The 23,938-nt window shown below is 39.2% G+C and overlaps 2 protein-coding genes across 2 annotated transcripts; one reads left to right on the top strand and one right to left on the bottom strand.

Annotated features, from left to right (window-relative positions):
• Positions 1-273: 273 nt before the first annotated feature.
• rassf4a (Ras association domain family member 4a) lies at positions 274-23,413 on the top strand. The gene is made up of 11 exons (XM_008291382.1): positions 274-357; positions 6,919-6,987; positions 7,141-7,216; positions 16,548-16,654; positions 17,838-17,917; positions 19,659-19,828; positions 20,248-20,349; positions 20,436-20,487; positions 20,586-20,707; positions 22,061-22,158; positions 22,923-23,413. The coding sequence occupies exons 2-11, from the start codon at positions 6,935-6,937 to the stop codon at positions 22,990-22,992; spliced, it is 930 nt and encodes a 309-aa protein (XP_008289604.1). The 5' UTR covers positions 274-357; positions 6,919-6,934; the 3' UTR covers positions 22,993-23,413.
• On the bottom strand, positions 4,379-6,182 carry LOC103364314 (growth-regulated alpha protein-like). Its single transcript, XM_008291381.1, has 4 exons — positions 6,068-6,182; positions 5,796-5,925; positions 5,611-5,694; positions 4,379-4,958 (listed from the first exon to the last, which is right to left on the bottom strand). The coding sequence occupies exons 1-4, from the start codon at positions 6,132-6,134 to the stop codon at positions 4,823-4,825; spliced, it is 417 nt and encodes a 138-aa protein (XP_008289603.1). The 5' UTR covers positions 6,135-6,182; the 3' UTR covers positions 4,379-4,822.
• Positions 23,414-23,938: the final 525 nt, after the last annotated feature.

Below are 23,938 nucleotides of genomic sequence, written 5' to 3'. Positions count from 1 at the left end.
AAAATATTACAAAAAATTACAAAGCAGCACATTTAGTTAAAAGAAGATTTATCTTATGGTCTCCTGTGCTGGGTTTCATCCTTCTTTGACACTGCTGTGATTGATGAGCCTGAAGCAAAGTCTCCTGAGGCACCTCGATCAGGAGGGAGAGGTATGTAACCCTGGCTGGCCCCGCCCATACTCAACGCTGATTGGCTGAGACGCATCAGTGCTGCCTCCTATTGGACCACACTTCTGTCAGTTTTATCTAGCGGCTCTGAATACCGCACGGCAAGAGAGGCATGAAAACTGATAAGGATAAGCGGGATACATCGCCGCTGGATATACGGAAGAAGACGGGGAACGCTCTCTGTTATGGTAAGACCCAAACTAATTACATTTACTGCTGTAAATGTTTGTATGAAAAGATCTGGAGCAAAGGGACTTTTAAAAACCCTAAAAGCAACACAATGCTCTGATGATAAGATATGTTCGGAAGTTAGATGCCGGTTAAATTGAGCTTGTGTTTAGGAGGAATAACACAGTGGCCATTCGTATACAACAACTTTTAGCAGCTTCTATTTGCTGTAATATTCCAAAACTGCACGCATTAAAAAAACAGCTGCAGTAGAAATAGATAAATATTCCTTATCAAGTGGTCTGCGCATAAATGTGTGTAAATCTGTCCTGTTGGCGTTTGTCTCGAAATGTAGACTTTAGAGGAGAAGTGTTGCCAAATTTGGCATCCTGTGCGTTATCTGGAGCTCTCCTGGACATTTTTACGCACAGGGATGGATCGTCTTTGGGCGCAGCTGCAAGTCTAGGTGCGATAATTGGATGCGAATCTCGCGATGATCAAACCAATTAGCAGACCTGCAATGAAGGTTCTTTGTCCACCGAGGGAGCGCACACATGGAGGTGCTGCTAGTCAGAAGAGAAGAGGCGGATTATGGAAATTCACCTAAATCTGAGCATCACCCCAACAGACTGACCTCTATTTTCTTTGCACATCTCCAAGCTTTTGGTTTATCTCCTGTGCAGCCATGTGCACTGGCTGAATAATTCATAATAATGGTGACAGACCGGAATCCTTTAAGTTATGGAAAATTCATACACCCATTATTACGTATAAATATGTATGAGATATAGACTGACCATCCCATTATGCACATACCTCGTCAGCACTTTCCTGGGATTAAAGTGGAGATGGGCAGAGGTCAGTGTGAAAGGAGGGCTGGCAAGTGCTGCTATTACCTCAGTAATTAACATTCTGTGGATTTTTATAAATGATAGAGATTATGAAAAAGTCATTATAAGGAGCTTGGATTGAGATTTTTTTTTTTTTAAAAAAGGAGCAGCGATGTTGCAGTCATTTAAAATAATCGTGCTGCCATTTTTTTTTTTTTTCATGCTTATTGTTTAGCTGAATTAGTGCCTCACCTCTCAAAGATCACTTCCCAGTCAGACAGTGCTGGGAAGTCTGTTTCCTGGTTTTTGTGGTGGCTTCTACTGCTCATGCAAGCATTTCTTCTTCTGTTTTTTTTTTTTTTTTGTCTGGGCAACTTCTGTTTCAGCCAAGAGAATTGAGAAAAGAAAAAAATCACTTCCTATGTAACAGAGTTTTCTTCAGAAAGATCTGAGCTTTAAAGAGCAACCATTATCGGAAGTTTGGTTAAAAGGATTGTGAATGGGTCAGTAAAACTATCTAAATTGAGTATTAAGGTGGCATTATTACTTTAACTGATTGACTTTTATCGTATCAGTTTATTATCACTGCAACTCAGTGTATCGTCTCAGAAAGTTCTGCATCCCAGCCAGGTAACTAAACAAAGTCTTCCAAAATAAAGCTGTTCACTACCCTGCTGGCTCTGCAGGTGTTGTCAGTGTGAAAAGAGGTTGCAATCCCTGTCTCTTAAAGGCTTAGTGGGCCAGCACTCAGTAGGATTGATTCATGATGGCACACTGAATTAGATGTGGCTCAATGCTATGATGTAGACACTAGGTGGCGCCATTGTTCCATCAGCATCATGGTTATGTGGATAAAGTGATATTTTATATACAGAAGATTAATTCGGGAAAACAACCGAATCAGTGAGGATATCTGTTGGCTCTGTTATGATGTGTGGGACATTTTCCTGCCATGGTTTGGGTCCTCTTAGAGGGAAGGCTCACTGCAAACAAATATAAAGATCTCTTGCTTGATCACCTTTATGATGAAACATTACTACTCCTCTTGGAAGTGGTCTCCTTCAGGATGGCAATTACCCCATACATAGGGCAGGAGGGGATACTGAATGGTTTGATGAAAATATTGTGAATCACTATAGCCTTCACAGTCATCTGAACTCAAAGCAGCTGAACACCTATGGGAGATGCTGGAGTGATGTGTCAGACAACAATCTCCAGCGCCATCATCAAAACACCAAATGAGGAAAACTCTTTTGGAAGAATGGTGTCCATCTCTCCAGTGGAGTTCCAAAGACTTCAAAAATCAATGCAAAGCCGCAATGAACCTGTTCTGGTGGCACGTTGTGGCCCTACACCTTATTGACACACTTGTGCTCAGTTTCCCAGACATGCATTAAGCCTAGTCTTAGACTAAACACATTTTTGAGAGTAGATCTCTATTGAATATTTTTTTAGTGAAGGACTAGGCTTAATCTAGGTCATGTCTGGGGAAACAGACTGTTTATGTTGGTGTTTCCTTTAATTCGTCACATGTTTATAGATACCTTGTAGAAGCACGTGTTCAGATCTAAACTCGCAGTGTCAGGTAGACAGTAGGTTTTAGCAAAAATACATAAACGATTACATGTTTTTGCTTTAAATAAAACATTTACATTCACATTACCTTACATACATTAAGGTTTTGCTTCATATAGCACAAATACTGTAAATCACTAGTGAATTCAACACCATTACACCACAAGAGATACATTTCAAAAACACTACTAAAAGCTATTATTAATCAGTTGTCAGTGTGCACTGAAGAATGTGTTTACTTTTGCCATAAGGTCACTACGTGAGTCTAAAAGACAATAACTTCTGGTAAAACATGTTGTAGCTGGTAGTTAATAATAAGCTTTGCAATGTTTGTGTGCACCAAAGGTGTCACGTAAACCCTAAATAGGATTTTAACATTCGTGGAGGAGGTAGCATAGAACTACGTAGTTACAAATCAAAACATACTTCATAGTTTTTAAGGTATTTATTAGGCAGCAGAATGTCCTCATTTAGTTCCGGTGTATTTTAGTATGTGCATTTAGGGTGTGTTTATATGACATTTTGTAGAGTAATTTAGGACAAAGCATCACATTTTATAAGCTGTTTACTGACCTAGATTTCAAGTGTAACTTCTAAAAAGTAACATAAACATAAACTATACAACTATAGGTGTTTAAGTACAGTTTGTGTACACGTGATAAACAGCTAAATAAATATACTTAGTCACATTCCTCTATTGGATTTTAAGAGGGTTTTAGCTGGTCAAATGTCACACAGTAATAAGACAGCTGATGTCAGATCCTCTTAGTCAGTGTCCTGTCTAACTGTGTGACCAGTGTGCAATATTTGACTTCAAAGGCACTTGCCTGCCATAGCCATGTTTATTGATAACACAAAAGTCCCTGAAATTACCCTTTCATTCCCCCAGTGACAACGGTAGTCTTGTTTCACAGTTAACTTTCACTTTCCATCTCACTACCATGTGCTGTCAAGCATGGAATGAGTGAAGGATCCCATAACATTTCTGCAAGATTCTTTATCAATAGGCTTAACAGAAAACAGAAATACAGCATGCAGGTACATGCTGAGTTATTCCCATTGTTCACATCAGCGTGGGTGCATGGAAAAGTATTGTGTGCGTGTGCGTGTGTGTGTGTGTGTGTGTTCAAAGGGTCTGTCTTGTCACATGCTTTACAAGAAATCTGAGCTGGTTGTAAAGCATGTTTATCAGCTATCATTTAACACTCACTTTCAGTGGTCCACACCCCGATCACCTTGATGTTTCCGTGTTGGTTGTGCAACGTCAATAATAGTCCATAAAACTATAAAACCTGTGAGCTGATCAGTAACTGTGTTCTCGTTTCCAGTGCTCATACACACCTTTGTTGATTTTACTGTAAACTTCCTCAAAATGAGATTCAGATTCAGTCACACTATGGAAACAAAACAGTTAGCTCCTGTTGTAGCTTTAAGATATTTGAGCAGATATTTTGAGTGAGACATGTTTGTTTTCTGCCCGCAAACTCACTGACTCACATCCTGTAGTTTATTAACCAAAGCGGAGGCTGTGGGCAAAGTGACCTCGTTTATCCTGCCAAGGATGCAATCATCTTTCCCTTCCTTCAATTCTAAAGACTATCAAAGGCTTTAGGCTAAGATCACACATCACACAGTATTGTTCTGAAATATTTATTTAGAAAACAGTGTCTGAAAAATTCCCGTATTCTTATAAAAATAAATAACCGATACAGTCTGCCGTTAGCTTTTCCAGCTGCATGTACAGAGCCACACACAAACAATACATTGACCATTTAACAATGCTTTACAGCTATAACTGTTAACATTTATGATGAGCCTCCAGGGCTTAGTTTTTTAACGCTACATCAGTCATTTGCACAGAAAAAAGTAAAACCTCCTGCTGCTGGTTGAGAGAGTTTGATATACAGCTCACTCAGGCGACAGTTTAGGGGAGCTTTATGTCTGAAATGTTTGATATTTGTAGAAGGAAAAGTGGCTGCCATTGGCGGCCTGTAGGTCCAGTATGAGTCCACAGTGTGGCAAGAATCAGCCTGGACACTCTTCTCTTCGTGCAGTAGCTTTGGATCATTTGTCAGCTTAACTACTGGGAGTTTGAGGATGAGGCTCTCCTGTTGTGACCACGTCTCCTCTGTGAAGCCTGCTGGCGCTGACCCTTCCCCTTTCGCGCTCTCCTCCTCTTCAGACACACCGAAACATCACGGCCCAAATTATGAGATCTGGAAAACACGCAAAGTGGCACAGCACTTAGTTTAGATGTAGGGTAGAACTTCTTACACTGAGTATCAGCTGCTGGTCAGAGCTGATAACATATTTATGCTGAACATGAATTTGACATATTCCATTTTCCTAAATGTTTGGATGCTGTGTGTGCAGTGGCAAAAACTACATTTATGGAAGAATTACATTTACAAATCTGGGTTGTAGTAAAAAAAAAATGTGTTGATTGGCTCTATGTGCGTCAGCCTGCACTGACAGTTCTTACTGTTTCCCATGAAGGTGCAGGAAAGATCAAGAAACTGTACCACTGGGCGCTTTGTTCCTACCAAAACTGGTTTGGCAACTAATAAGATACTGTTGGTCGCAAAAATATAAAGATGGGTGGTTCCACTCTGGGCTGCCAGTTAGGACACTAATATGTTCCACAATGTTGTGTATGAAGAATATATGTTGTAATGTGCAAAAAATCATAGCAGAGTTTCATTTTTTTAACCTAAATTTGAAGGACTACACAGTTATCTAAAGCTCTTAGTATACTAGTCTTATGATAACATCTTTACAGAGGGTTATATCTGGGTCACTTCTGCCTGTACTAAGTGTGTGTGTCTTCTAGCTTACGAATAGATAAGTGTTATTGATCGAGGCTCTCACCTTCTCCAGCAGCGAATCAGCTGCCTGCCCATCGGTGCCTCTGGATCCAGACAGACTTGCCCATCGTTTTTCTTTAGTGTCACTCTGAGAAACACATGCAAAGCCACACATTTAGTCAAACTCACGTGTGTGTGTGTGTGTGTGCGTTGAGGCCTGAATGTGTGTCTGCAGCATCTGGTACTCACATGACTGTGATATTGTTACAGCTAGGGCTTCTTGGGTAGATTTTGAGCGCTTTCAGCTGCCCTCGGACACCTCGCTGCGTAGTTGGACACGAACATCTTCCTGGGATAAATGCGCCGTCTGACTCTCTGACTGCGCAGACACAGTAACGAGATTACAGATTAATTCAATACAGTGCAGAGATTAGGTTGCTCCAAGCCCTCTCGCTCGGACAAACCAAACAACAATCCTCACTTTTCTACATTAAAGCACAGATCAATGCATAGATTCTTACCTGTGATCAGTACACAGCAGAAGCTCAGGAAGGTGAGCTGACAGACTGTCTGAGGATTAAGCTTCATGCTGGAGACGAGCTGAGCGTGAACACTGAGCCCCCGTGTGCTGCTTGTTGCTGTTTTATAGTTACGCTCCTCCCCCACTCACTCGGTACTGGGCTTTCCATACCAGGAATTCCCCAGTGCAGTGTCCCTTGACTCAAGAGTCAGGATGCAAGGATCAGGGACAGCATTCCTGTTGGTTTGTCAAGAGGGAATCAGTGATTAATAGGTTTCCCTTCTTTTGCACTGTGCACTTAATATATTAGACAAAAACAAAAAAGACACCAGAGTTGCAGACAGAAATGCTGTGGGACAGTTTTATTTTGGATGACACTGAACTCAAATGATAATTAAGTTGAGTTTCTCTAAATATATTAAGCTTTGATATTTTCTAAGTTGGCCACAGTAGCAGGCGTTATCCTTGACACACGCTTCTTTCCGGGCTTTGTTGAGCGTTGCTCCAACATGATACTTCTATCAGTCTGCTGGCTCTGTGTCAACAACACCATGTGATTTCTTCTAATTCCCTGTCCTTGCCCTTCACTGCGGGGCAAATACTCCGATAGCTTTTTATTAAAAATCTCTCCAGTCCTCTAAAGCTTGAAGAAAACATTAAGTATAACAACATATCATACTAATGTGTATGTTTTGCAATATTTAATGTTTTTGTCCATTGCCCTTTTAAATGCAAATTATTTCTCCGGCATAATTAAGGTTGTTTGTACATATTTATTTTGTGTTTTTTATATAGCATTAGATGTTAGTTAAGGTTTCTTATAAGCTTATCTCTAATGTTTTTCTTCCACAGCTGGACTCTAGTCAGAATGGGTGAGCGTCAGACCTACGTGAAGCTCAGTGAAGAGAAACTCATACCAAAGTAAGTTCTTCTAACTCCTTGTCACTGCACAGTAATTACAAACAATAAAACAAAGTCACAGTGGTGATTAATTATATTGGGTTTCATCATTCCTTGCATTGTCTGAAGCTGTTCGCACTAATCTGCCCTTTGTGTCTCTGCGTTCACATTCAGGTCTGACATCCTGTCACTGCTGAGGACGTACAACTGTTATCACGAAGGGAAGAACTTCCAGCTGAGGACTCGTGAGGTGAGAATAACTGAGCTGCAGATGAATCACCTGCCAGGAGAAAGTGCTGGTGGGAATGAAAAAGTGAACAGAGGAGCTATTGAAAAGCTGCCATTCGTGATTACATGATAGATAGCATTGTGGAATGGTTCTCTCGCACATGCCAAAACTGGAACCAGTCACGGCAAACCAGCAATTTGATTTTTTGGGCAGATAATAGGAACAGAAAAAATGTGAGCTCAAATTGACTCGATATGTGGAGGCAGTTCTGAGCGCAGACCTGGAATTCCTGGGTTCCTTTCCAACATGGCAAACGCCTGGCAAACCACAAAAAGCCCCCATTTCCATCAAAATGAAAACGGAAGGAGAGGGAGAGTCTCTGATTTCATTCCTAAAGCTCTTTCTTGCTCAGCAAAATGTTCCCGCAGTAAACTTTTTTGCTGTTGTGTCTGTAAAGCTGCTTGCAAGAGTGTGGCTATTTGTTTGATAATCATTCTATGGGTTTTATGGTCTGGAGTTCCCCTTTGCGTTCTCCTGCAGGTTTTTTGGAGAGAGGCATTGTGTATATGAGTGTGTGTGTGTGTGTGTGTGTGTGTGTGTGTGTGTGTGTGTGTGTAAGGGCTGGGCAGGGTGGTCAAGATGGTCCCTTTTTTTGTCCCCCAAGTCAGATACGACTCACTACATTGACACATTCTGGGAAAATCCCCCCCAGCCACAGACTGAATGTGGGTACAGAGGAACAAGTGATATCACAGTATTGAGGGAATATTAACCAAAAATAGGACTACATCAAGTTAAACTTCTTAAAAGGGGGCAGAGAGCCTTGATATTAGATGAGAGAATAATAAATGGAATCCTTCAGTAGAGAATGACTCAGCACTATTTACTGCGGTGAATTACACCACTGTTACTTTGTAAGAGGCCGACTGAAGCTTTAATGTGGGATTTTAACAGTGTGTCATCATGCGACTTGGCTGAGAATGAAAACTGAAATTGAAAATGTAAAAAAAAGTCTGTTAATAGAATCCAAGCAAAGTATGTCCCTTCCCTAAAAACTGAATGTTTTTTACTCAGTTGTGACTGCTGTAAAAAGAAACTGTTGCCAGTGGTGGAGGATGTATTCAGAGCCTTTACTTGAATAAAAGTGCTAATACCACATTATTAAAATATTCCACTGCAAGTAATGGTTCTGTATTTAAAACCACAATTGTAGAAGTTGTTAAAAAAAAAAAAAAAATGTTACCAGCAAAATGTACTTAAAGTATCAAAAGAAAAAAATGTTTTTTAATTTTATATGATGTTTTTAGATTATTATTACTGCTAATGTTTGTTTATGTGCTGTAGATGGTTAAGGCTGAGCTCTTTTTAACTACTTCATATACTGCTGGGGGGCAGCAAGCCAGAAGGTTGCTGGTTCGCGTCTCAGGATGGAATCCCCTGGATCTTTCTGCGTGGAGTTTGCATGTTCTCTCTGTGCAGTGTGGGTTCTCTCCGGGTTTTCCCGATTCCTCCCATAGTCCAAAAACATGTTGAGGTTAATTGGTGATTCTAAAATTCTGGTTGTGTGCTTAGTTGTCTGCCTGTAAGTGTGGCCCTGTGATAGACTGTTGACCTGTCCAGGGTGTCCCCTGCCTTCGCCCTGAGTCGTCTGGGATAGACTCCCTCGCGACCCTAGTGAGGATTTGGTGGTGTATAGATAATGGATGGATGGATATACTGCTGGGTAATTTAATCTACAGTAATGCATCATATTCTATAATATCGTCCTATTTTTACCATCTCTGCTCTTTGAGAATCACATTTCTCTACAAAGTCAGCTCTTCATGAGTTCAGAAAAACTACATTGTTCCCAGCTTTGTGACATTCATGTTTTTCCAGCTAATCCAATAGGGTTTCTTAACTGTTTATGTAGCTTAAGAAGTAGGATTTTTTCTCTCCACCTATTAAGGAACACTTAATCCATCAGTTTATCAAAAAATTCTAAGTTACCACATTTGAAGATTTGCGGTTTTCACTGAAATGAAAGGGTGTGAAACATTGTAATCTAAAGGGTTACTAGTCACTGAAGCAGTACAAAGTACAATATTTCCCACTGAAATGCAGCGGAAGAGAAGTATAAAACTGCATAAACTGGAAATACTCAAATAAAGTGCAAGTATCTCATTTGCCAGCCTGGGGGCTTTCTGTGTGGAGTTTGCGTGAGTTTTCACTGGGTGCTCAGGCTTCCTCCCACAGTCCAAACACATGCTTTGGTTGACACAGGTGATTGTAAATTGTTCATAGGTGTAAATGAGTTTGGTTGTCTGTCTGTGATTGGCTGGCGAGTCAGGACAATGACTTGCTTATGTAAGCTTACTTTACATGATGCAAGTATCAAGTCTTTCTGCAAGAACAGTAAGCAGTAGTTTGTCAAGAACAGTAAATCAACTTTATTGGTGATTAGATATTAAAAAATACTATAAATATTGGCAGCATAGTAACAGCTCATCACAGGAAAATGTCAAGTCTGAACCAGTGTAAGCCTGTAGCCAATAATAATCAAATAAATACTTCATCAATACTATTCACTTTAAGCATGTATTACAATAAATCATTCACTATATTTGCGGACAGGAACACTCGATACAGACTTTGGACGAGGCTGTATCACTCAATCTTAAATCGCACTGTGCCAACTTTGGTAGTATTGAGCAATTTCTGTGCGATTTCTCTTTCTGCAAAAACAAAAACAAGTTTATTCTTGTTCCATTGTTGAGATTGTGCTGTGAAAGCTCACTCTTCATAAAAATAAAAAAAATAGGCAAAGCACCTTGTGTCTCGTTTCTTAATATGTAGTCTTACAGGAATGTCATTGCAGCTTAAATTCTGCTGGTGGTAGCTGTATTGTGGTTCTACATTGTTGATGTTAGGTCTCATGTGTGTCTGTTATAATGCAAAAAGTTAGACCAGTACATTCTGTACGTTGGTCTTGTTTTAGGGCTTTTTTCAGCATGTCTTATTCAATCCTACTGTACCTTAAGAGGTAATATGAGGGCAGACTGAGAAGTAGCAAGGTCTGAATATTCTCACCAACGCCCTTGTCTTTACTATATATATATTTAAAAAAATGAAGGTAAAAAACCCCCTCCACATTTCTAAGCTCCAGAAAACTTTGTAGCTGGAAGTGGAAACTTGACAAACAGTAGCTGACAGAACAGTCCTACCACAAGGACCAGCTGCACTTCATCTACTTAGGACTGACTCATTAGATATTTAGTGGATATGAGGGACAAAACATTACTCAGCAGTGATATTCTTGGCCTGGAAGCTGACCCTAGACCAAAAACTGGAAAGTCCTAATGTGAATGTCTTGAAAATACTGTGACTGTGTGAATGAGTTCACATGTAACAAAGCCGTAGACTGGCACCAATATTCCCAGACAGAGTTTTAATAAGATCCTATGCGTCTTATACAAACAGGTTCTGTGTGGAAAAATAGGTGCTCGGAGGCAGTTGAAGAGGGTGGGATTTAAGGATTAGATCATGATCATGTGCTGCAGGTGCAGTCAGGTGAAGTGTTAGTCATGTTGAAGGACTGTCAGGTGTTTTGACTTGGAGGTTCAGTGCCGTACAGAGTAAACTAACTCAAAATTTCTGAGGAGAAAACAAGTTCTAGCATGTGTGCCAACTAAGAGTTTAACAGTGTAATAATGATGCTGATTGCTGGAGGCTCTATATTCTCCTTTCACTGCTTGGACTGCAGAGCCACGAGCCAGCGCTGATTCACTGTCTTGATAGTGGATTTGTGTCAAAATTCCTGTAAACTTTGGTCTTCTGACTATTTTAACTTCCAAACCCCCTGTGACTAAATATTTTCACAGATTGTAACATGGTGTAGTCAGAAGACGTCTGTGTGATTCTGAGTCAACACTGCGCTCAGTGAAACACAACAGTTGAATGAATCCCCGCTTGCTGGTCTGCGGTCGTCACCCAACCACCAGTCTACGTGCATGTAGCTCACTCTAGTGGTTGTATCAGATATTTTTCAGTTTTCAACTCCACCACTGTAGCACCATCACTTACCACTAGATGACAGTAGGATGCTGAGACTCAAAAGGGCATTGGTTTGGTTCATCTGCAGCAAGTATTGGAAAAAATCATTCAGATCCTTAAGTTAAGTAGAGGGGCCGCAAGGTGGCGCAGTTGGTTAGCACTGTTGCCTTGCAGTAAGAAGGTCGCCGGTGGGGGCACTGGGAGTCTGCATGTTCTCACCGTGCAGCTCTCTCTGGGTTCTCTGGCTTCCTCCCACAGTCCAAAAACATGTTGAGGTTAATTGGTGATTCTAAATTGTCTGTAGGTGTGAATGTGAGTGTGCTTGGTTGTCTGTCTCTAAGTGTAGCCCTGTGATAGACTGGTGACCTGTCCAGGGTGTCCCCTGCCTTCACCCTAAGTTGCCTGGGATAGGCTCCAGCCCCCCCCGCAACCCTAGTGAGGATTAAGTGGTGCATAGATAATAGATGGAAGTTAAGTAGAAGCAGAAATAGACTAAAAATGCATTAAAAGCTTTATCAACAAAATGTACTAATATGAAAAAAAATACTAATTAAAGTGGACCCTGTGAGTGTTTTATTATTGCACCTTATATTTTTGGGTTATTACCACTAATGCTTTAGTATATAAGTAGCATTTTTATGAAGTCTTTTAGGTGTAGCAGGTCAAATGATGTAATCTAAACTCCTGTATCTCAGTTTCTCTTGGGTAGATTGTCTTGAGGTTGTCTTCAGTAATTTTGTAGGATATTAAACTTCCATCAGCACTTCCTAAAGTTCTTCTTTAAATGTTGTTAGTTTATTCTCTGTCCAGTGATCCCATTAAGCTCTTATAATATTGAGGTGTGGTCTTTGTAGAGGTCATCCATCACTGTAGGTGGTTTATTAACCTGTTTTTTTGTTTGTTTTGTTTTTTGTTTTTTTTTCTCACAAATTTCTGTATAAGAGCGTGACTGCCTCGACTTGGGTAATCAGTATTTTTTGCAGATTTGCCTTGAAGAGTGACCTTTCTGATACAAACTCATGATTTTATGCTTGCTAAGCTTTATAATCTTTGGCATTTTGAATGGAATGATGTGACTAAAACTTTGACTCACAAATTTGCGAGTTTCCAGCGAATTAAACTCTTACAATATGTGTATGGTTAACATTAATAAACATGGATTAAAACCTAACTTGATGACCATAGCAAAAGAAACTTAAAACAGTCAATAAAAAACACTCTTGGCGTGTCTTGATTGAACCCTGGTGTAATTCACCAGACGATGACTGCAGTAAATTTCATTTTTTTTGTCATAATGTCGTGTTGTTCAACAAACCTAATGGTGGCTGAAGACTTTTGCACAGTTCTGTACATCAGCACATATGAAGTGAGGCAATGTTGAGTCAAATCAAAGCCATTTTAAGGCATGAAGGCACAAAAAGAGATCATTTTCATGGGATAAAATTCTAAATATGTAATTCTGATCAACAGAGATGGGACTTTAGGGGATAATTCAATGGCAGGCCAAACGTAAACATATTCACCATGCAGAATGCTGCATCTCATGGTATATTATGTTTATCTCATCTGTCCATAATTATAAGTCAGAATTTACTGCTTGATTATAAGATAAGCTATAAAACCGAGGGTAAAATGTGTGCCTCTAAAATGTAGTGGAGTAGAAGTGTAAATGTAGCAGGAACTAGAAAGACTGTAATGTTGAGCTAATGTAAGTTACAAGTACTTTGACTCTGTACTCCAATACATTAGCTTTCACCGCTGGCTAATTATATGGTTTGTGTGTAACGTGGTGGTGTAAAGAAAACATTAGGAGTTTAAACAGTCAAACAGATATAATAAAGTGTAAAATGTTTCCCAGTGAAATGTAGTACAGTTGAAGTATATACATATATTAAATCTAGTAGCATTTAATCAAGACCAAAATTAAAAGTTAAACGTTGACAACAATAACCTCTCACAGTGTTGTACACCCATGGATGCGCTTCATTTTAACAAGTGCTACAACAATTAATGTTATAATTATCTGTTAATCAGTCAGGTATTTTTCAGTTAATCATTTAGTCTCTAAAACAATAGAAACACAAGGATTATTTTTTTGTTGGATTTCAGATTAAATGATCTTCAGTTGTTTTATAAAGAGAAAGAATTCAAGATTTTCTGATTATTCTAGCATTTTATTAGAAACAATATCCATCACATCTTTACAAAATATTAAACAATGTAAACATGCAGACTTGAGTCCGTAGTGCATAGAATTAAATAGATCTTCACTTTTCTCATGAGCCATTTGGTGATCATGTCTTTGTCCAGCCAAAACCAACAGTGTATTTCCTCCCGAGGTTCCTCCGACTTTGTTTGATTACTCCACCAAAGTACCTGCAGGGTTTCCCACAACGACAACAGCATCATTTTTCAAGTCCTTATCTGCCCAAACAGCCAGTCCACAGGGTCTTTGCCCCTGCAGTCTCGTTCTCTGCTCATCTTTAGAGAAAAATCCTCTGTGCTGTTCAGGTTCAGACTGGAGTGTCTGGAAGTCCTTAGTGTGCGGGGAGACCCGCGAGGAACTGAGGCTGAGACTGACAGCTTCATCTGAGCCTTTGAGAACTGCCGTATTCTAGGGGACCTCTGGAGTCTGACGGGGCCGTAGCCTGGAGCCTCAACAGGGCGGGCGAGAGCCTGGATACTGATCATGTAGTCCTCCTGAGACTGGGAGCCCTGGGTGGACTGGGAGGATGAGGGATGGGCAGGCAAGTCCTCGAGCGTCTCAGTAATGGTGGGTAAGAGAGGCTGGGAAAGAAACAATCTCCTCCTTTTCATACTGTAGTGGGAGAGGAAAAATAAAATAGTTAGACTGTGATTCTTTGCCAACTTAGTTTACTTCAAACTAGATAGTGCTTCAACATTTCAGTAAATCTCCTTTATTTAAAAATTGTCTCTTCTGTAATGAGTGAAATCTGATATGTTGCTGCAAATCCTTTAAAATCAACATGTGGATATGGCTAGATCGTAAGAATAGCTGAAAATAAAGAAGGAAAAAAGAATCAGTCTCACCTTCGATGCTTGAGTTGTAGATCTGGCATTCAGAGGGAAACAGCGTGATGTGTAGTCTGTGCAGTTGAGTGTGAGCGGACTGGAGCGCGTATCCAGGCTTTATAGAGGCACTGCAGCAGGGCGATTAACCACTCCTTCCAAAAATAGCTCTGCTGACCTTACTCGCATCTGTGTGAATTGTGTGTGTGTGCATGTGAGGGTGTGTTCATGCCTGTTCAGGAAACTCAGGAGTGGCGGGTTAGCAATGTCCAGTGGTGCAGCTGCGCCGAATGTTTATATTCCAGAAACAATGAAGCCATGAAAAGAACACTTTCTACTTTTTCTCTCCCTTCTTTGACATTTTTGATAACATTCAGTCTACAAATTCAAAACAATTCATTGTTTCTTCAGTAATGACTATATTTCTCACCATCTTGCATTGACTTGATCCCCTCGTTGTTATGATGGAACAATTAGAAGTGTAAAGTCTAAAAACATGTCAGCCACAAGTTCTCCATGCAAATGAAACCATCAAAAACGCGACAGGCGTTCATTTAATGACCAGCACACCATGAAAAATGCCATTCATTGCATGAGCTGTTTGTAAAAAAATAAAATAAAATTGAAAATCATGTGGCACATTAAGCAATCGGAGATGCTCAAGTCAGCTGCTTTCAGACAGACAATAGAACTTGCTTCATGGAAATCTTGGCGAGTAAAAGAAATTCTTTGATCTTGGTTACGTAATTAGGAAAAAGCTGTAGATGTAGATGAAGATTACCAGCACATTTAGTATTGGTAAAGAATGATATAATGCAATATTTGGGATTCAGGTAATCCAAATATAACAGAAAATAATCAAATTTTGTTATTGTATTATCACGATATAACAGGTTACTGGTATCTGTTACACATTTTTAAAGTGTGCTCAGCGGTCACATGCCTGGAAAAAGCAGGAACTCTTTATAGCATCTCTACCTCAATTTTGCATAGTTAAACCCACTAACAACATTTTCTGGACAATTTTCTTTCTTGTGATTATTAAATTTTTATTTGTTTCGGGCAATTTCTCTGCCAGACAAATTAATCAGAAAGTAAAGTAAAACTTCTGCCATTTCAGTTACTTTTTGGAGCTCTGTTGCTCTTTTACTTTGGCTTACAGCTGTTTTCTACTTTCTTTAATTTACGGTGAATCCATCATAAGCTAATTGGGTTTTAACTGTTTTGATAAAGGCTTGCTTTGAAATCAGCAATTAAATCTGATTCAGTGTACACACTATGTATGTATATATATCATAAATACAATATGCTGTCCAAACAAAATGATGACAATTTACGTGATATCCCGTAAGATCTAAATCATCTCCATTGAAAATAAGTCACTTTTTAATGATGTACATTTTATTGTATTGACAGATTTCCGGTGGTTTTTCTTTTACATCTTACAACAAAGCTGAGAATTTCTTGACTAATCAAAACTGCTGCAGGGTAATCCCAAATTTTCAACTATCAGCTGATCAGACTGACTTCTAAGTAATAAATTGTTGCAATTTGTTTCTTCTAAATCTTGCGTGACGAATCGATTCAGTGACCTTTTCATCAGTCGGAACTGTTTTGAAACATCTGTATTGTATAATGGGCACATTGCATTAGCTGTAGTGATGATATAACAAGCAGTCGCAGACAAGAGAAGCAGACAATCTACTGTTGGAGTGGCGATGAGCAATGACAGAAGTCACAGTCATGGTGTTATATCTAAGGTATTACTGATCTAGTTGTCACACAAAGCCCTTGACTGACTGCTGACTTCAGGCTTCACCATTTAGGCCAGCAGGCTGAAGACCTTTCATTAATATTTACTATGCTTATTATTTTCTGTTTTGCCCCTATCATTGAAAACCATCTGCAAAAGTTATTCTTTCTCTGCACTCAGATCCCGTACTGCACAGTGGCCATTTTCTTCTAGACTGAGAGTTTCATTGTCGTGGAATCAAATGCCTCCCCCTGCGTGTACGTGACCCACAGCAGTGGTTGTTCTTTAGTCATTTCTGCCGCCTTTTCAGACGTGACTTCACCCTTGTACTGTGGGGGGGAAAAAAAGCAGGGTGGGTCAAACCTGACAGAGCTTCTCTTAGATGGGAGGTTCACCCTGCAAGCTGTGAGCGTCCGTTCCTGCACGTACACCTGATATTGAGACGCTGTGGCTGCCGGCCAGCAGGATATCCCCTCCGAGCGTGGCTGCTGATATTTATTGTTATATGTGTGCTTCTGTGTATGTGTGTGTGTGCAGGAAGATGGGGAGCTCATCCTCGAGGGGCTGCTTAACATCTACTGGGGTCTACGCCGACCAATAAGGCTTCAGATGTATGATGACAATGAAAGATTCCGTCTCAACAGGTATCATGACCTGGTTGTCTCTGGAGGCCTCAATGTGCTGAGAAAACAGATGTTGGTCGCGTGATGACAACGCTGTCAGAGACCTCTCACACAGCAGAGAGAAACACCAGCAGCATGAAAGCCAACCCATATTACTATCTGAACAACTGCAATTAAGAAAAAAAAAAGACTATCTAAATACATAACTCAAATTGAATTAAAGAAAAGGCAAAATTCACAAAAGTCACTCAAATAACTAGAAACTGAAAAAATAAAAATTTGCTAAATTAGAATTTAGTGAAATAGGACATTGTTTTTGAATTGTGGTTGAAAAGAATAATTAAAAAAATAGAAAACACTTGATTGCAGTGATTGGCTCCAAGGGTTAGTCAACAAAATATTAATTTATGGGTCCCATCATTTCTGTGGAACCACAATTCAAAAGCAATGTCATGATTTTCATGAATTTTTTACTCATTATTACTTTTGTCAATTTCAACTTATTTCAGTGACAGCCGTTTTTTTCTTTCTTTAATGGGAGGGTATGAATAATTTTGAGGACAAGTGTATATGTTATATAGTATAATAATAAAAGCTTTATTGATCACCAAATGAAAAATTTACAGCAGCATAAGAACCAAAACACTGTGCACCATTTTTCTTTAACTGCATAGTGATATATTTTAAACATCCCAAATATCCACTGGTTTAAACTTCTCAAATGAGAGGGTTTGATGTGTGTCTTTTGTCATAAAGGACAGTAACATTAGTAAATATGGTGGTAATATATTTGAATTTTGGACTATTGTAACATAAAACAATATACAGTGTCATCTTGAATATTAAAAATGCATTTTTCTACATTTTATAGCCAAACGCTATTAAGAAAATGATTGGCAGATAAAAATAATCATTTTAATTAGTCAGCTAGCTATTTGACCCTGCTTCCAGGCTTTGATCCAAGCTAATCCCCTTCTTTCTGTAGCATCATATTTATCAGACAGATGCAGATCTTTTCATGTAGCTTGTAACAAGAAATAAGCAGATTACCTAAAAACCCAGTGTTCCTCCACTGGCAACATCCAATCTGTAAACCACATCTCACAGCTCCACAAAAAGAACAAATATGTAGACTGTAAACGCAATGTAAACGCTGTTATAAATGCAAAGATACAGCAATCACAATTTTTCTGTCTTTCTACAGGAATGATAGGTCAGCTACGGCAAAGCAGTTGTCAGCAGAGGCTAACAATAACTCAGTGGGAAGAGAAACTGGACCAGCAGGTGAGTATAAACACGTGCCCTCATTCTCACACACACAGCTGCTCGAGTAGATGTAGATTACATGCACACACACACACACACACACTGATGTAGATTACAGCTCCACAAGTGCTTCATTCAGCATTTCCATTGTAAAGGTCGGCTCACGTGTTGAGCGCATATTATCACGAGATGCCATCCTGATCAGATCACCAACACTATAAATAGCCAGGATTAGACTCCTTGGCACTGACAACGGCCTTTCTGAGAACTTTTTGTCAGTTTGCTGAAATCTCAATTGGGTCATTTTTATCCAAAGATCAACTATTGAGCGAAACAGTGTTTTGTTTGTTCACATTTTAGTTACTCGCCCTTTTAAACCGGATGACACATTTCCATTTTTATCATGTGATGGTGATGCTGTCGTAGAGGATTTTAAATTCAAATGGAAACAAACAACGGGATTGATTTAGTATGTTTATTTGACCTAAAATACAACAAAATCCTAACATTAGTGTCTGGGTTCAAAGATAAAGATAAAGATAACTTTTTTGATCCCACAGTGGGGAAAGTTCACCGTTACAATACCATACCATACAAATATGGCACACTGTATGAGACTTAAAATATATAACACACTTAACCTGTTAAGACCTGAGCTCTTGTTTGACATGCATGTATGTATGTATGTATGTATGTATGTATTTATATATATATATATATATAGAAAATATATATTAAAAATATAAATATATTTTTTAAACTATTTACTGAAATATTTTAATAGAGAAAATACAAATATAATAAATAACAGTAATGAAATAATAAAAAATAAAATAATAAAAAATTTTTAAAATTCACTACTGTGGTAATATAACCCAAAATGTGATGTCCACGTATGTGGATTCCAGGTCTTAAGAGGTTAAAGAGGCAATCTTAGCTGATATAGAAATCAAGAAGTCATTTCACCATTGTTTAGGATACATTGATGCTGGTAATATATATTATATATTTAGGTATAACCCCATAAATGAATGAATACTCTACAGGGGTGATAAGTGGGCAACTTGTTTATTTATGTGACCTTCTGCTGCCCTTATAGTGACAATACATATGTGAACTAAGGATGGGATGTGCTTAGATATAGACACATTCATATGCTTGATAGTAAAAGTAGGCATAGACAGATTATCGGTTTGGCTGATTATCAGATCCGACATACCAACTTATCGAAAAAATATCTTAATTTTAAAATGTGCTATTTCGGGTGTGGTGCGGCTGCCTCTGTCTGTCTACTGTCTCTGCGTCGTCCCGCCCACAGCACAATCTGATTGGTTACATGTCACAAGTAAGAGCCTATCAACACTGAACGATAAATATTGAAAAGTTCTCTTTTAATTAAACATATATAACATAAATAAACAAAGGCATTTCAACAAAGTTTTGTGTTGTTTGTGTTATTCTACCTCAGCTACCAGTCTCCATGACTACTACTAATCAATATTGATATCGGCCCAGAAAAAAATAACACATCAGTCGGCCCATAAGTAAAAGCATTGTTCAAAAAATATCTTCACAATATTGACTGTCAGAATTTAATTTTTGCGACAGGCTATAAAATTCAGCTCAAATATTGGTTAATTTCTACAAATAAGATTTTAAAAAGCAAAGCGAACCAACCGACCGTGCTTTGGCTAAGAGAGTACAGAATGTCTGTTTTTGATTATCTGATTCATAGAGGTGTGTTTTTATTTACTCTGAGCTGGTGACATGGGTGGTCAGGAGGAAGAAGACTCCCCTCAGCTGCTGAGGACCAGGAGTGATGCCTCGTTCATGCGGGTTCAGAGGAGGTCCAACACACACACTGCCAGAGATCTGCAGCGGTTGCGCGCGCACAGGTTCTCAATCAACGGCCACTTCTACAACCACAAGGTACAATAAACAGAACGCACATACAGGCACACACATTCATGCAGCTCACTGTTGACACATCTCCAGGTGCACATGGGCAGTGGTTTCCTGAGCGGGTGTGCCTGTACTTGTGCTGAGCTTCACAATAGCCTGCTGTGGGCTGATTTCATTAATGTGCCACAGAACACAAGTTCCTCCATCAGTTTCTCCTGGATACAGTATGCGTGTATGTTGTTATTGAACCGATTCCAGCTGCAGACGGAGGGATTTCCTTTCTGTTTCAGATTTCCTGTCCAAAATGTTCAAGGTGTTCAAGTCCAGGAATCACTGCTCAAGTCTAGAAGTGTTGATACAGCAAAGTTCCTATAAAAAATACTCTGTGTCCTCTTCTAAGACATTCTCCGTTATGTGTTCCTGCATGTTTGTTTTCTTGCCCCCAGACATCTGTATTCACTCCAGCCTATGGCTCGGTCACCAATGTACGAGTTAACAGCTCTATGACGACTGGACAAGTCCTCAACCTGCTGCTACACAAATTTAGGGTGAGCAGTAAACATACAAGTTTCACGTTAAGTAGAGTTTCAATGACACTTCAAACTGTGAATAATTTTTATTTGTGTCTGTCCAGGTGGAGAACAAATCTGAAGAGTTTGTCCTTTATATGGTGCATGAGTCTGGCGGTAAGTTTAATCGTTGGGTTGTCATCAGGAATGGTTTTTTTTCTATGTGTGTGTGTGTGTGTTTGTGAACAGGTTTTCTCTTTGCTATGATCTCACAGAGAGAGCCAGGCTGAGGGATGGTGAATACCCGCTGGTGACTCGTGTGCTTTACGGACCCTGTGAGAAAATCTCCAAGATTTTCATCACTGAGGCCGACCTGGGAGAGGAAGTCACATATGATGTGAGTCTGGGCCTCGTGCCACCACTCTTTCTGTTCTTTCATCTGGTTCATGATTAGTGTCCTTTCTCATGTTTTTTTGTAGTCCCCAACATGGATACACAATGATACAATGGGCAGCTGATAGATAGTTGGGTTAAATTTAGCAAGCTGAGCGCAGATATCCTGTTTTGTGACTGATGTAACAATAGGCTAAGGTGACTGACTCTGTGTTGTGACGGTTCTGAGGAATATAAATAAAACGGGATTGTTGCTGGACAAATTTCCTCAGTAGTCTATGAATGGAACCGCTCTTATTAATGTCAGCTCGGTAACACAAGTTAAAGCATCAGTTCTTCTGAAAGGACAAGGACAGTCTTATTGTATGTAGCTGTGGTTTTGGTTTTATTTGAGATATCCTCCTGTTATTTTTGTCTCAATCCAGTGAAGTGTAGTGTTGTTCAGACCATTCAAAGTTTCGATTTAACACTCAAGAGTAATGTTTCTTTTTAGAAGCAAACTCCAAGTTACTTTGGATCAATCACAGAACTGGTTCTTGATATTTTTTAGTGCAACTACTGAGAAAAGTAGTCCATAGCGTGTTGTTTAGGGTATTTTCAGAACACAGGGGAAATGTTTTTTTCTTTACAAAACAAAGAAAGAAGCAAACTGTGGGGTTTTCTTGTTTGTCTTGTGGCTAACTGACAATTTACAGACAGTGGCAAAGTTGTTTGCGGGTTGCCAATTTATACTTCCTTTCCAACAATGCAAACTGGGCGTTAGTTCTGGGCTGAAGAGCCACCACAGAGACACATCATTATGTCACTGTGTATGTCTATGCAGCATACAGCAGTGATAATAAATTAGCATATGGTGTTTATACATGCTGTTGCAAAAGGCAGTTGCCATTTGTGAAGACGGAACTACACAGCAAAATTTGAAACACATTTATAAGCACTTTCACTGAATAGCAGTAAAAGTCCATGCTGAAGCTCTGTTTTTTCTTCTTCTTCTTTGGATTAGGCAAACTATGTCAGGCTTTTATTTTAAATGACAGTCACAAAGTTTTAGTTGGTCTAGTTGAGGATGATAATCTTGCCCCCAGCCCCTCATGTAACTTGTCTTTGGTTGTAAATCAGCATAGGGCTGGTGAGACTCTGGTTCGAGACTAGGCCCTAATCCATACTTGATCTCCTTTGATGTTAAAAAGGGGCGATTATTTTATTCTCACTATTTCATTGTATTTATCTGAGAAAAAAGGTTTTAAAAACTGTCTGGTTCCCTGTGTATTGGCAATAAGGATGTGGGTAAAGTCATACAACAAGCATGTGTGTGGCTCACTCCTGTTGATATTTCAATCTTTTTTTTTCTCCCTAGGTGGCCCAGTACATAAAGTTTGAAATCCCCGTTTTAGACAGCTTTGTAGAAAAGCTTAAAGAAGAAGAGGAACGCGAGATAACCAAACTGACCAAAAAGTAAGTCAAATGTAACTATTGAGCAAACAGTTATAAAACTTGCTTTGCTTTATTTCATTAGGTGAAGCCAATATGCGTGTCTTCTGCCGGAATTCCACAATCAAAACAAGGCAACTCTCTTTCAATGAGGACAGTGTTTGTAGAAAACATTAATCACTCAGTTTGCAAGCTTGTGTAATCACTTAACTCATATGACTCACCCAATGTAACCCCAAGACTAATTTTATGTGTGGGCTTGTATTACTCTTGCTGTGGGGATATCCAGCTGTTTACACAGACAGGTGGGGAGAGTTAACTCACCTTTGGTAGCAAAATGTCCAAATAATGGGAATCCTTGGTTTAAGGTTGGATTAGTTTAGGTTTAGATTAGGATTACTCTCAATCAGGAAATTAAAGTAAGTCAACATGAAGTCCTTTGAAGTGATTGCAACGCAGCTAAGTCTTCACTTACAACATGTGGGCTTAAACGCAGAGTCACTGTGACTGCACACAGACAGGCTCAGACTGGAGACAGACAAATACATTCTTGTTTTAGTCTTTTATTGGGATTTACTGATGATGACACACCGCAGCCATATCTTGTCAAGTGCAACTAATGTTTGAAAAACCTGTGTTTTTCGTGCTTTTATCTCAAAGTTTATGTATTCTTTTGTATATTAATATTACAAAATACTGGAAAGTACTTGTATTTGAATATGTATTTATTCGTGTGGTAGTGTTGGATGTATCACAGCCGTTATTTCTGTGTTTTCTTATCTTTGTAGGTACAGCGCTCTGAAGTCTATGATTCTACATCAGCTCGAAGGCAGGGGTCACACCAGTGACAGAGTATGAGAGCGTGTGTGTGTGTGTGTGTGTGTGTGTGTGTGTGTGTGTGTGTGTGTGTGTGTGTGTGTGAGTGTGTGTGTGTGTGTGTGTGAAAGGGGAAAGGGTGGGTGCAACACTAATGACTGTTGATTTACTATGGGAAGATGTCCAAATATTGTAGTGAATGTAGAGGTAAAGGTGAAAGGGTGTTTCTACTTGCAATGTGCTTCTACTTTTAGAACTATATATCTCACTCCTTTCTAAAAACCTGTTTTGTTAATATTTTTTACTATGAACCGTGTTTTGATATCTCCTATTAATATATTTGCATTTTGTATGAAAATTCTTACTGCACATACGGATATTTATACAAAATGTTTTTGGTAATGTTTTTCTCTGACTCTGACCTTTTTATGTAATAAAACGTCTTTAGTGTTGCCCTTATAAATTGCTGTTGAATCTCTACTGACCCCAAACAAAATACCAGGCTCAAGCTTCCCACAACCAAAACAGGCAACTTTATTATTTCCTGGACTTCTGACCGAGCACAGATTAGCATTGTTCTTTTAAGCAACCGTCTTTGCCAGCTAGTTCCCATAAGCTTTGTGTGTGTGTGTGTGTGTGAGAGAGAGAGAGAGAGAGAGAACTTATCAACATTACACAATGGGGGTATCCTGAGAAAGGAGGGTTGTTCCTTTTTCCCACAGTTTTGCAAACAGAAACATTGTTGTAATGTTTGGTGGGCCACCCTTACCCTTCAACACTGACCTACAATCAGTTGACCATTATTGTTCTTTGATTTATCAGATGATAATAATAATGAAAATAGTAATAATAATATGAATAATATTAACGTCCGCTACCTCAAACCCTCACACACATATAGATACGCACAGCTTGCGTACTTACAGCTGAGTTTGCATTTTAGCGGTCACAACCTGTACAAAGTTATGTATTCCAATTAAGGGTCAAG

This window comes from Stegastes partitus, unplaced genomic scaffold, assembly GCF_000690725.1.
Source record: "Stegastes partitus isolate 25-593 unplaced genomic scaffold, Stegastes_partitus-1.0.2 Scaffold741, whole genome shotgun sequence".
In the NCBI taxonomy this organism is placed as follows: Eukaryota; Metazoa; Chordata; class Actinopteri; family Pomacentridae; genus Stegastes; species Stegastes partitus.
The sequence above is the reverse complement of the archived record's forward strand: the minus strand, read 5'-3'. Positions and strand labels throughout refer to the sequence as shown.